Source organism: Aythya ferina (assembly GCF_964211825.1).
Source record: "Aythya ferina genome assembly, chromosome: 32".
NCBI lineage: Eukaryota > Metazoa > Chordata > Aves > Anseriformes > Anatidae > Aythya > Aythya ferina.
In genome coordinates, this window is record NC_140329.1 from 949,717 (window position 1) to 962,431 (window position 12,715).

The 12,715-nt window shown below is 49.0% G+C and overlaps 1 protein-coding gene and 1 long non-coding RNA gene across 2 annotated transcripts in view; one reads left to right on the forward strand and one right to left on the reverse strand.

Annotated features, from left to right (window-relative positions):
- Positions 1-12,715, forward strand: part of LOC311425575 — a 329,601-nt gene that overhangs the window by 42,267 nt on the left and 274,619 nt on the right. The gene's annotated exons all lie outside the window — the stretch shown is intronic.
- On the reverse strand, positions 8,649-12,429 carry LOC311425593 (olfactory receptor 14C36-like; the record flags this gene model as incomplete). The annotated part of the gene is made up of 4 exons (XM_084501534.1): positions 8,649-8,815; positions 9,462-9,711; positions 9,955-10,223; positions 12,420-12,429. The coding sequence occupies 4 exons, from the start codon at positions 12,427-12,429 to the stop codon at positions 8,649-8,651; spliced, it is 696 nt and encodes a 231-aa protein (XP_084357660.1).

Sequence of the window (12,715 nt, forward strand, 5' to 3'; positions counted from 1 at the left end):
TGCCTTTTCTCCTCAGGGAGTAAATCTATGTGTGGTGGAGTAGGGGGTGGGGGGATGGAACTGGTATGAACTGTGTGGGACACTTTTCCCTGCTTCTTCACTGTCCATTTCTCCTTCACCCCTCACCCTTTCTCCTCCAGGCTAATTAAAATAGCTCTTCAAAGCTTTGAATATCCTTGGGATGGTCAAACCAGCATGTTCCTATTTTTACATCTCCTGGATGTGATTCAGGTTTTGTATAAGTTTAAAAAACTACTGAAACATGTCATCCAGATATCTGTCCAGAGGCAGGAGAGTTAGGAGTGGCAGGGAGTGTGCAAGGATGTGGGCAGGCACCTAGTGCAAGGGGCATTTCCAATGTTTTGGAACTTCACCCCAGAGCAAGTGCAGAATCCTTAAAAAACTGGTTAAATGCTTGAAAAGCATGTGTCATCACCCTGGCAATTGCAAAGAGTCACAAATCATTACAGTGTGCTGGGTCTTGACCTATGCTTAACACGCAAAAGTTAACACCTCCCCAACCCTTGTGACTTTTTCTGCAGGTACACACCAGCCCCTGTGACAGGCCCATCAGTCACTTTATGCAAGAGAAAACAATGGGTGTGAAAGTCAGTTTTTCTTTAGAAAGTAAAGAAACTCCTACCCAGACAAGAAAGGAGGAAGAAGAAAATAAGGCAGGTTTCTCTAAAGTTGGGCCATCATGGAAGCAGGAGGACAAAGAAGAAGAGATCATATAAGCATCAGAAACCAAGTGATCCCTATCCCAGGGTAAGCTATGAGATATGGGAAAAGATTTCAGCCATCATCTAGGCAAGCACATTGTCACTTGGTTGCTCCAGTGGTGGGAGAACAAGGCCAATAGCCTGGGATTAGAGGGCAGGGAAGCCAAGCAGCTGGGATCCCCACCTAGGGAAGGGTGAATGGCAAAGATGTTGGAAAAGAGCACAAGAAACTTAGTCCTGCCATGCTTGAAGGAAAGGTATCTCTTCAAGAAAGATCTTATATGTCAACCAGGAAGTGAATCACCATGGAGAAGGGTATCTGGTACCTGAGGGAATTAGCTGTGTTGAAGGTGATTTATAGTAACCTAGACAACAAACAGCTATCCAGAGATCCAGATGAAGTCAAGTGCACATGATCCATTGGCAGAAGTTTGTACAGAGCGTACCATCATCATATGTCAACTCACTGGCAGTAATGACCTAGAAAGACCAAGAAGAACCCATAGCAGATGAATTGGCTAGCCAACTATAACATTACAAAGAAAATCTCTCTTCTTCCCTACAGGCCTGCGTCTCATCTAGAGAGAAACTTTCTCATGAGGTGCAAGAACTACAAGAGAATACATCTTCCTCCCCAGCTGCACAAACCAATAGCTCAGCTATCAGGCGTAAGCATCCCTCTGCTCAAGAAAGTTGATGTAGTGGGTGCATACTATGTGTCACCCTGAGGTTTTGACTGTGTGACCACAGAAAGGCCATGCAAAAATGGGATGCAAAAATATAACCCCAGCCTAGAGGCACAGACACATGAAGCGCAAGGAAAAATATTCTCAAAAAGGAGTTCTAAGAAAATTACTGCTCCAGTTTCTATCAGGCAGTCCTCCAGACAGAGTAATTAATACTATGATCAGGACTAGAGGGTCCCAGCCTCCATCCAGGGGGAGGAATGGTTCAGACCCACAAAAGATACAAGGCTCTAGCGGACAGTGGTGCACAGTGTACCCTAATGCCATCAAGTTATAAAGAGGTAGAACCCATCTGTATTTCTGGAGTGGCAGGGGGATCCCAACAGTTAACTGTATTGGTGGGTGAAGTGAGTCTAACTGGGAAGGAGTGACAAAAGCATCCCTTTGCACCTGGCCCGAAGGCTACATGCAACTTTGGCCTAGACTAAATCAGGAGAGGGTACTTCAAAGATCCACAAGAGTATTGGTGGACTTTTGGCATAGCTGCCTTGGAGACGAAAGACAGTAAACAGTTGTCTACCTTGCCCACTCTCTCACAGGACCCTTCTGCTCTGGAGGTGCTGATGGCCAATGAACAGCAGGTGCCAATCGCTACCACAGCAGTGCACCTGAGGCAGTATTGGATTAACAGAGACTCCCTGATTCCCATCAATGAGATGGTTCATCAACTGGAGAGCCAAGGAGTGATCAGTAGGACTTTCTAACCCTTTAGGAGTCCTATATGGACAGTGCAAAATTCTAAAGGCGACTGGAGGCTAACAGTGGACTATCGTGGCCTGAACTATCGGCGATGGCAAAGTTGAGAGCCTCTGGGTAAGGATCAAGGGACGAACGAATAAAGGGGATGTCGTTGTGGGAGTCTATTACAGACCGCCTGGCCAGGACGATAGCGCCGATAAATTATTCTTTACAGAACTAAGAGAGGCCTCGAGATTAACTCGCCTTGTCCTTATGGGGGACTTCAACTTGCCAGACGTTAACTGGGAGAGCCACACGGCTGACACGAGCAAGTCCAGGAGGTTCATGAAGCACCTAGATGATAACTTCTTGGTGCAGGTGCTAACGGAGCCAACTAGGAAAGGTGCCCTCCTAGACCTGTTGCTAGAAAACAGAAAGGGTCTGGTGGGAGATGTGGTGATTGGTGGCCGCCTCGGTCATAGCGACCATGAAGTGGTTGAGTTCAAAATTTATGGTGACAGAAAGAAAAGTGCCACCAAAACCTCATCCCTAGATATGGGGAAAGCGGACTTCAGGCTGCTCAGGGAACTAGTCAGCAAGGTCCCCTGGGAAACTGCTCTTGAAGGCCTCGATGTCCACCAGTGCTGGTCACTCTTTAAGCGATGCCTCCTAGAAGCACAAGATCAGGCAATTCCAAAATATCGCAAGTCAGGCAGGTGGGGCAGGAGGCCGGCGTGGCTGACCAGGAATGTTCTAATGGAGATTAGGTGGAAACAGAGAGTGTTTTGCTGCTGGAAGGAGGGCCAGGTGTCATGGAAAGAATACAGGGATGCTGTTCATGTTTGTAGGGAGAAAATTCGTGTGGCCAAAGCACACCTAGAGTTGAAGCTGGCTGTGTCTGTGAGAGAAAATAAAAAGGGTTTTTTTAGATATGTGAATGGAAAAAGGAGAACTAAAGAATACATAGGGCCGCTCCTTGATAGGGAAGGTCTCCTCACAGACGATGACATAGGCAAAGCAGAGACGCTTAACGCCTTCTTTGCCTCTGTCTTCAATGCCGATGATGGGCTTCGGGACCCAGGGTGCCCTGAGCTGGAGGGCCGGGACGGTGGGGATGACAAACTCCCAACCGACCCTGAACGTGTGCGGGATTTGCTACTCCACCTGGATCCCTACAAGTCCATGGGTCCGGATGGGATTCATCCCCGGGTGCTGAAAGAGCTGGCGGATGTCATCGCGGAACCTCTCTCAATTATTTTTCAATGATCCTGGGAATTTGGAGAGGTCCCGGTAGACTGGAAGCTGGCAAATGTTGTGCCGATTTTCAAGAAGGGTCAGAAAGAAGACCCTAGCAATTACAGGCCTGTCAGTCTCACGTCAGTGCCTGGTAAAATCATGGAGAAGTTGGTTCTCAAACTTATTGAGGCGCACCTGGGGGACAAAGCAGTCATTGGTCCCAGCCAGCATGGGTTTGTGAAGGGTAGGTCCTGCCTAACTAACCTGATTTCCTTTTATGATAAGATCACCCGTATGGTGGACCAAGGGAAACCAGCTGATGTGATTGTTTTGGACTTCAGCAAGGCTTTTGACACGCTTTCCCATAGGATCCTACTGGACAAAATGTCCACCATACAGCTAAATAAAAACATCATACGATGGGTGAGCAATTGGCTAACGGGCAGGGCCCAAAGGGTTATGGTAAATGGGGCTGTGTCAGGCTGGCGGGCGGTCACCAGTGGGGTCCCTCAAGGCTCCATTTTAGGACCGGTACTTTTCAATATTTTTATAAACAATCTGGATGTAGGAATAGAGGGTATTTTGAGCAAGTTTGCTGATGACACCAAACTTGGAGGAGTTGTGGACTCAAATGAGGGCGTAAAGGCCTTACAGAGGGATCTGGACAGGTTGGAGAGCTGGGCGATCACCAACCGCATGAAGTTCAATAAGAGCAAGTGCCGGGTCCTGCACCTGGGACGGGGAAACCCTGGCTGCATGTACAGACTGGGCGATGAGACGCTGGAGAGCAGCCTAGAAGAGAGGGATCTGGGGGTCGTGGTAGACAGCAAGTTGAATATGAGCCAGCAGTGTGCCCTGGCAGCCAGGAGGGCCAACCGTGTCCTGGGGTGCATCAAGCACGGCATCACTAGTAGGTCAAGGGAGGTGATTGTCCCGCTCTACTCTGCGCTGGTGCGGCCTCACCTCGAGTACTGTGTGCGGTTCTGGGCACCACAGTATAAAAAGGACATGAAACTTTTGGAGAGTGTCCAGAGGAGGGCTACAAAGATGGTGAAAGGCCTGGAGGGGAAGACGTACGAAGAACGGCTGAGGTCACTGGGCCTGTTCAGCCTGGAGAAGAGGAGGCTGAGGGGAGACCTCATCACAGTCTACAACTTCCTCGTAAGGGGGTGTCGAGAGGCAGGAGACCTTTTCTCCATTAACACCAGTGACAGGACCCGCGGGAACGGGGTTAAGCTGAGGCAGGGGAAATTTAGGCTTGACGTCAGGAGGGGGTTCTTCACAGAGAGGGTGGTTGCACACTGGAACAGGCTCCCCAGGGAAGTGGTCACTGCACCGAGCCTGTCTGAATTTAAGAAGAGATTGGACTGTGCACTTAGGCACATGGTCTGAACTTTTGGGTAGACCTGTTCGGTGTCAATAGTTGGACTTGATGATCCTTAAGGGTCCCTTCCAACTCAGGATATTCTATGATATTCTATGATATTCTATGAATGAAGTCACACCACTGCTGAGTGCTGTTGTGCCTGGCATGCTGGAACTTCATTCAATATGAACTGCAGTCAAAGGCAGTCAAGTGCTATGCCACAATTAATAATCCATCTGTTTGGCAGCAGTGTGAAGGCCACATTTAGCTTTCAGTTGGAGGGGCGTCCTGTCCACCTGGAATCGACTGTGCCAGGAGTAGAAACACAGCCCTACCATTTGCCATGGGCTGATCCAGACTGCCCTGGAACAGGGGGAAGCTTCTGAACACCTGCAGTACATTGATGTTGTCATCACAAGGGGCAACGCAGCTCAAGAGTATTTGAGAAAGGGAAGAAAATAGTCCTAATCATTCTGAAAACTTGCATTGCCCTAAAACTAAGTAAGCTCAAGGGACCTGCACAGGAGATCCTAATGCAGTGTGGCCAGGTTCAAGGGGTCTGCTGGACCGTGGTTGATGAGCAGTTGTGTTGTGCATCACATGCTTTACACATAATAATAAGAATAATAAAATTTATTATTATTTATTATTGTTGTTACTGTTATTCTTATATCATCATTTTCTGTCCTTTTAAACTGTCTATATTTCAAAAAATAAGATTTTGAGTGGTGGGAGTGAGCCAACAGCTCTGTGGAGCTTCAGTGCCCGACAGGTTAAAAGCAGAACATGTTTCACAACCACACTCTAACAGCACAAATCACACTTCTAAAATCAGTCTCTCCCATGTTCAGAGAGGAGCAGTCGGTGATGACTTCAGTCTGCTTCAAACACCATACCCCAGGAGAGACCCTGCTGCCCTCAGGAGCTGTCAGCCCTGAGGCCTTGGGGACACCTGGAGTGAGCCCAATGGCACAGAGCAAGTGATGCCATGGTCGGGTGCTGTGCTGCTGAGCTGGGCTGGGCTTCTGGGCCCAGGGGGAGCTCCTGGCAAGCGGGCAGCACTGCAGAGAGACAGCTCTGCCCAGGAGCAGCTCCTCTACACAGCGCAGCAGGGCTAGTGGCTCTGACCGCAGGTGGCATGGGGAGAGAAGGAAAGAGGGCATGGAGGCAGTGAGGACCGCAACAACAGAGGGCAGCATGTGGCAGGACACATCTGCAGACTCTTGACACCGTGAGTCTCTGGCAGCAGGGCAATGCAGGTGCAGTTGCCAAAAGGGTTTACTACAGCTGGCACGTCAGAAGCCTGATACAACATCTGTCCAGATTGTTCTCTCTGTTTTTTGAAGCACTTTAGATAATGGCATTATGAGGGGGCATTTCAAGAGGAAGATCAAGGCTTGGTTTATCTGAAGGTTAAGGATTTTTCTGCAGTCTGTGCTTGAAGAATCCTGCAGTGGAGGGGAGGCAAGTTTCATGGTAATGGATTGTCAGGGTTGTACAGGTGACTGAGACTCCTGGAACATTGCACTGAGAAATTAATATGTCAGTTATTAAATCTGTAAAGTACCTTCCCAAACCTCATCTCACAGACTGCACCAATATCATATTGTGGTCCTCTCAGGTTTTATCCTAGCTGATCTGTAGGAGCTAAAAAAACCCTGATACCCCCTGTCTTTGGGAGGTGTCTGCAGGCCAAAGCAGAGCACAAAACATTTGCAATAAGAATGAGCTGCCTCGTCTGCAGGCAGAGCTGCAGCACAGGAGGGTCTGCTGAGTGTCTGACTGTCTCTCCCTGGCCTTGCCTCCCCTGGCAGCAGCACAGTGCTATTCCTCCTGGCTTCTCCACCTGGCCATGCTGCTGCTGTTCTTGTTTCCAGGCTTGCTGGGGATGGGGGTTTCACATGCCCATGGAGTGAGCCCTTGGTGTGCTTGGGTGAAGGGGAGTATGGGGACAGAGTGAAGGGTCTGGAGATGGGCACTTTGAGCCTGGATTCTTCTGCTCTCAGCTGTGTTCAGTTTCATTTCAGGTGAACATGTGAGCACAATTGTCATGTAGCTCAAAGAGACACCAGCACAGGGCAGCTGAGACTAGGACCGATAGACAGACTGGATGTGCTCTCAAAAGGACACTCCACTAAAGGGAGCATTCCACAAGGTTTTATTTTTAGTACAGCAAGACTATGCTGGTCTGAGTATCCCAAGGATATTCAATATCTTGGAGAGCTATTGTAGCAAGCTCGGAGGGTAAGAGGGTGGTGAAGGAGGAAGGCAGAGTGATCCAGGAGGATACAGGGGTGGTGAAGGAGAAAGGGAGAGTAATCAAGTAAGAAAAAATATCTTCCCCTTTCCCCTCCACAGATTGACTCCCTAATGGAAAAAAACAATAGGTATAATTGCTAATAGTTTCCAAGATACAGTTTCCAAAATACAGAGTCGATGATGTTACTGAGTACAAATACCAAGTTAGAGTCATGACCAGATATCTCATCGTCTCATAAGCCATTGCTACAACACTCAGTACCATAATGATCTGAAACCAAGGCCCGGAGAGGATAAACAACATGACAGAGAGCACATACGGAAAATAACGTGCTATAATACTCAATTTGGAAAACAGGCGCAGCAGAGTTGAGATTAAAGCAATCAGCATTATGACAAGTGACTATTAAGCAGGTCTAATACTTACACCAATTTTAGTTTAACACACTCTGGTCAGATCTGCCGTTATCTCAACCTTTCGGGCCCCACGTTGGGCGCCAAAAAGACTGTCGTGGTTTAACCTGGCCGGCAGCTAAATACCACACAGCCGTTCGCTCACCCTCCCCCCTCCCTCTCTGGGACGGGGGAGAGAAATGGAAAGTGAAGCCCATGAGTTGAGATAAAGACAGTTTAATAAGACAGGAAAATAATAATAACAAAATAATAATAACAATAATAATAATAATAATACAATGGTGATAATAGGAAAGTAATAATAATATGTACAAACAAGTGATGCACAATGCAATTGCTCACCACCCGCTGACCGATGCCCAGCCTAACCCCGAGCAGTCCGGCCCCCTTCCCCTGGCTAGCCACCCCTATATATTGTTTAGCATGACGTCAGATGGTATGGAATACCCCTTTGGCTAGTTTGGGTCACCTGTCCTGGGTCTGTCCCCTCCCAGCTCTTACAGCACCCCCAGCCTACCTGTTGGCAGGACAGAGCAGAAGGCTGAGATGTCCTTGGCTTGGCATAAGCACTGCTCTGCAACAATTAAAACATCAGGGTGTTATCAGCACTCTTCTCATCCTAAGCCAAAACACAGCATTCCACCAGCTACTAGGAAGAAAATTAATTCTGTTCTAACTGAAACCAGGACAACAGTTTTTATTGTCTTTGACAATAATAGACGAATAGAGCTCCAGCTTGTCTTTGGCCCTTCTAATTTTGACCTGCACAGCCCAATAACATGTAGAACACAGCTCCAAACAAACTGACAGCATGCATGAGAAGGAAGCACAGAAGAGGTGAAACCTGGCATCCTTCCATCCCCTATCCTTCTATGAATCTGTGCTGCAATTCCATTCAATTGATTACTCCTGTATTATCGATACTTTTCTGCAACTCCTGATGATGCTATCTTGTCAGATTGCACGAAGGTTGAGCCTTCTGCCTGCAGATATGAATGGCTGACAGAATGGAGCATCAGTGTGGGGGAACCTTGAGAAACTGCAGGATTTTGCCTATGGGAGCTTCTTGACATTTACAAGGAGAAGAGTGTAATCCTGCACTGGAGGAAGAGTAACCCCACACATCAGGGCAGACGGGGACCCTGATGAGTGAGCAGTGCCCAGGAGGAGGAGGGCCTGTGAATTATGAGGGATGCCATACAAGCAGTGCTGCCTGTTCACCAGGAATCAGGAGAGCTTCCTAAAGAGCTGCCTTACAGTGAGCATGGCCACGAAGAAAATCTGAGTTATCTGATGTTGGGAATTGGCACAAAGGGCGTGGACATGAGTCCGTAGAACAGTTGTTTGATCAGAGTTTGTTTTAAGCAACCAGGAGTAGGCCTCAGTTAGCATAACTGAGGAGTGGAAAAGTACCGAGAGAAGTGAAAAAGGTGCCTACGTGGCAAAGAAAGAATGTCCTTATCTCGAAGAGGAGGTTTCTAAAGGGAAAAATAACTGCCAGAAATATGAGGGAGCTATGTCCGTATGTAACCACAAGTAGGGGGAACATAAACTAAAATAACCTTTAGGCTTAGCCAATCAGTAAGTGACTAATAGGCATAATTATAACAATCTGTATAAATATGCGCTATCCGGACAATAAAGTAGAACTAGAATTATGCTATACCACTCTTATGGAGTCGGCTGCATTTGTTCCCTTAGCCGCGGCCTAACACTCCTGGATTCTTTGCTGTCTTTATCTGAACAGGAAGCCCAGTTCCATAAGTACATGACATACTTGGTTCAAAAATAAAATAGAACACAGGATACTAAGAATAGCATTTCTGAATGAAAATCACAAGGTTCAGAAAATAGTACAAAAGTAAGACTGATCTAACACATAATCAGAAAAAAAAATAAAAATTGAGTTAGGACTGTTCAGACTTTGGGCCCGTTATTAATGGTGAAGAAACATATATCCAAAGAGTTTCCTCAAAAAAGAGTTTCCCAAGCAAAAGGGCTGAGCCTTGACCCTCGGCCCCTGGAAGGGAGATCCTTTACCTTCACACAATGCATCTTTGAGCTCCTTGTTTCTCATGCTGTAGATGAGGGGATTCATGGCTGCAGGAACCACCCAGTACAGAACTGCCACAACCAGGTTCAGGGATGGGGAGGAGATGGAGGGGGGCTTCAGGTAGGCAAACATGCCAGTACTGATAAATAGGGAGACCACTGCAAGGTGAGGGAGGCACGTGGAAAAGACTTTGTGCTGGCTCTGCTCACAGGGGATCTTCAGCACGGCCCTGAAAATCTGCAGATAGGACAGCACAATGAAAACAAAACAGCCAAATGCTAAACAGACACTAACTACAATGAGCCCAACCTCCCTGAGGAATGACTCTGAGCAGGACAGCTTGAGGATTTGAGGAAGCTCACAGAAGAACTGATCAAGCTCATTACCTTGGCAGAGGGGCAGGGAAAATGTATTAACTGTGTGCAGGACAGCATCAAGAAAGCCACTGCCCCAGGCAGCTGCTGCCATCTTGGCACAAGCTCTGCTGCCCAGAAGGGTCCCGTAGTGTAGGGGCTTGCAGATGGCAACGTAGCGGTCGTAGGCCATGACAGTAAGAACAGAATATTCAGCTGCTATAAAGAAGAGAAGGAAAAAGACCTGTGCAGCACATCCTTCATAGGAGATGGCCCTGGTGTCCCAGAGGGCATTGGCCGTAGCTTTGGGCAGAGTGGTGGAAATGGATCCCAGGTTGAGGAGGGCGAGGTTGAGGAGGAAGAAGTACATGGGGGTGTGGAGGCAGTGGTCGCAGGCTACAGCGGTGAGGATGAGGCCATTGCCAGGGGGGCAGCCAGGTAGATGCCCAGGAAGAGCGTGAAGTGCAGGAGCTGCAGCTCCTGAGTGTCTGCAAATGCCAGCAGGAGGAACTCACTCACAGAGCTGATGTTCGGCATTTTCTGAATTTCAGTGTCATCTGTGAAGAGGGGAAAGTAGAACAAAGTTAGACCAGACTTCTCTCAGGATAACCTACTGCAAGTCTTAAGAGCACCCCCAAACAGAGCCTCTTTCTTTGCAGGACAACCTTTCTGCAGGTCTCTTGATTAAGCTGCAGCAGGTGCTGTCTGAGAGTGGCACTGGGAGCAGGGGCTCCTGTGGGCTCCAGGGGAGTCCTTCCCACTGTGCAGCAGGAGGGAAGCAGGAACATGGGGGAAACTCAAGTGCTGTCCACTTGTCACATCCATGCGCTTTGCAGTGTTGTTGCAAACAACTCATCTCAATGCAGAGAAGAGCTGTAGGGATTTTGTTTGCTTTTTTTTTTTTTTTTTTTTTTTTTTTCTTTTCATTTTTCAATTACCCTTTTCACGCTTAGGAGAGAACTTGAACTCCCTGACATTTCCTCTACACTCCTGGTGAAATCCTATGGGTGCCAGGAGGCAAACAGACTGTCCCTTGGTGAAGACTGAGCAGTGCAGCTCTGCCCATCAGACCAGTTCTCAGTTGTCCTCAGTTGTCCTTTGCCACACCTCTGAGCTGCAAGATCATCCTGCTCAGGTATTTCCGTGAGAAGAAACTGGATATGGCTGCCAAGGAAGGAAAGAGACAGCAAGGCAGACGGAGCTTGGGAGCTTCTCCTCGTCTGGGCTCTGCCTGCTATGCTGGCCATGCCTGCCACATAGCCCCTGCATGGGCTGAGGAGGCCATGGAGGGGCTGCTCCAGGGGAAGGCATCTGCACTGCAGGGCATGGCCATGAGGTGCCCGAATCCCCCACTGCCATGGTGTTTCTGCCAACAGCTCCTTCTGGCCACCTGCCCCTCTCTCTGCTGCCTGCAGCTGTCCCTGCTGGGACCTGCTGTTCTGCGCCCACCTCCTCTTTCTCCCTGCCCGTGCTCACAGACCCCATCCCACAGGGCTGTGCTCAGCGCTGCCCTGCAGCACCCTGCCACCAGCAGGGCATGGCCAAGGGGCACCTCCACGGCTGCAGGAGCTACGGGGCATCTGAGAGAGAGCCCGACATGGCCAGCTAGGGCAGGGTGTTCTGGGCTGACTGGGGGCACCTGCCTTAGGGCACTCCAAGGGGCTTCTGCCAGACCTCCTCACCCTGCAGTGTAATCCAGCAGGACTCTCAAAGCCTACTGCATTGCCCACTGCCCTCCTAGAAACATGACCCAGAAGGAGACCCTTCCAGGAGCTGCAGCTGCATGGCCCTGCAGCTAGAGACTTATCTTGTCAAGGGCTGTGCAGATTTCTCCTCCAGTCAGCTCTCAGCATCCTCCCACTCTCAACTGCCTCCAACCCCGCTCTCCTTCTCTCCTCTGCATGCCACCTGTTATTGTAGCCCCCAGCCCTTCTGCGCTGTGCAGAGGAGCTGCTCCTGGGCAGAGCTGTCTCTCTCCATCATGGGTCTTTTTGAAATGTGTTTCCTCTGTCCCAGGAGCCTGGCCCAGCTCAGCAGCAGAGGCCCAGCCCAAGCACTGTAATCACCCCTCTGGTGGCTTTTCTGATGAGACCTCAAAATGAAAGCACTGAGAGCAAATTGAAGAAATCTCTCCAAGTCCAAATTAGGTGAAGGTTTCTTGGAGTGCCCCCTGAGGGCCAGCACTGACACAGCCTCCCTTGGAGCTCATTAGAAGAGAACATTGGAGGCAGTTATGACAAGTAGACAAAGGCAATGTAAAGGTGACACCGATGTGTAGGAAACATGGATGTATTTCACCAAGCAAAAGGGCTGAGCCTTGACCCTCGGCCCCTGGAAGGGAGATCCTTTCCCTTCACACATTGCTCAGGGCTCTTCCTGGGGCAGTGGGAGATGGGGATATGCATGAACAAGTGCAGGACAATTGTATGACCCCTGCCTCGTTCATAGGTGGGCAAGGATTCAATCAGGCTCTGGTGCTTTAGTGATTAGCTGTCTCCTCATAGGCCTCAGTGGCAGAGACAACAGCCATAGCCATGGACACAATTATCTCATAAGACATCTCTCTATGAAGCCAGCCTGGTTCCTGCTGACCAGGCACCATTGCCCTATGGCATCATGGTGCCCAGGCTCTCCTCCTCCTGGGCACTGCTCACTCAGCAGGGTCCCAGTCTGCCCTGATGTGTAGGGTTATTCTTCTGTTGCAGGACTAGGTTCTTCTTTTTGTAAATGTCAAGAGTTTTCTGCAGGTAAAACCTTGTAGTTTCTCAAAGTTCCCCTGGACTGATGTTCCATTGTGTCAGCTGTTAATGTCTGCAGATGGATGGCTCACCCTGATTATGCTGTCTATTACAAGATAACTGCATCAACAATTGCCGGACAATTTGCAC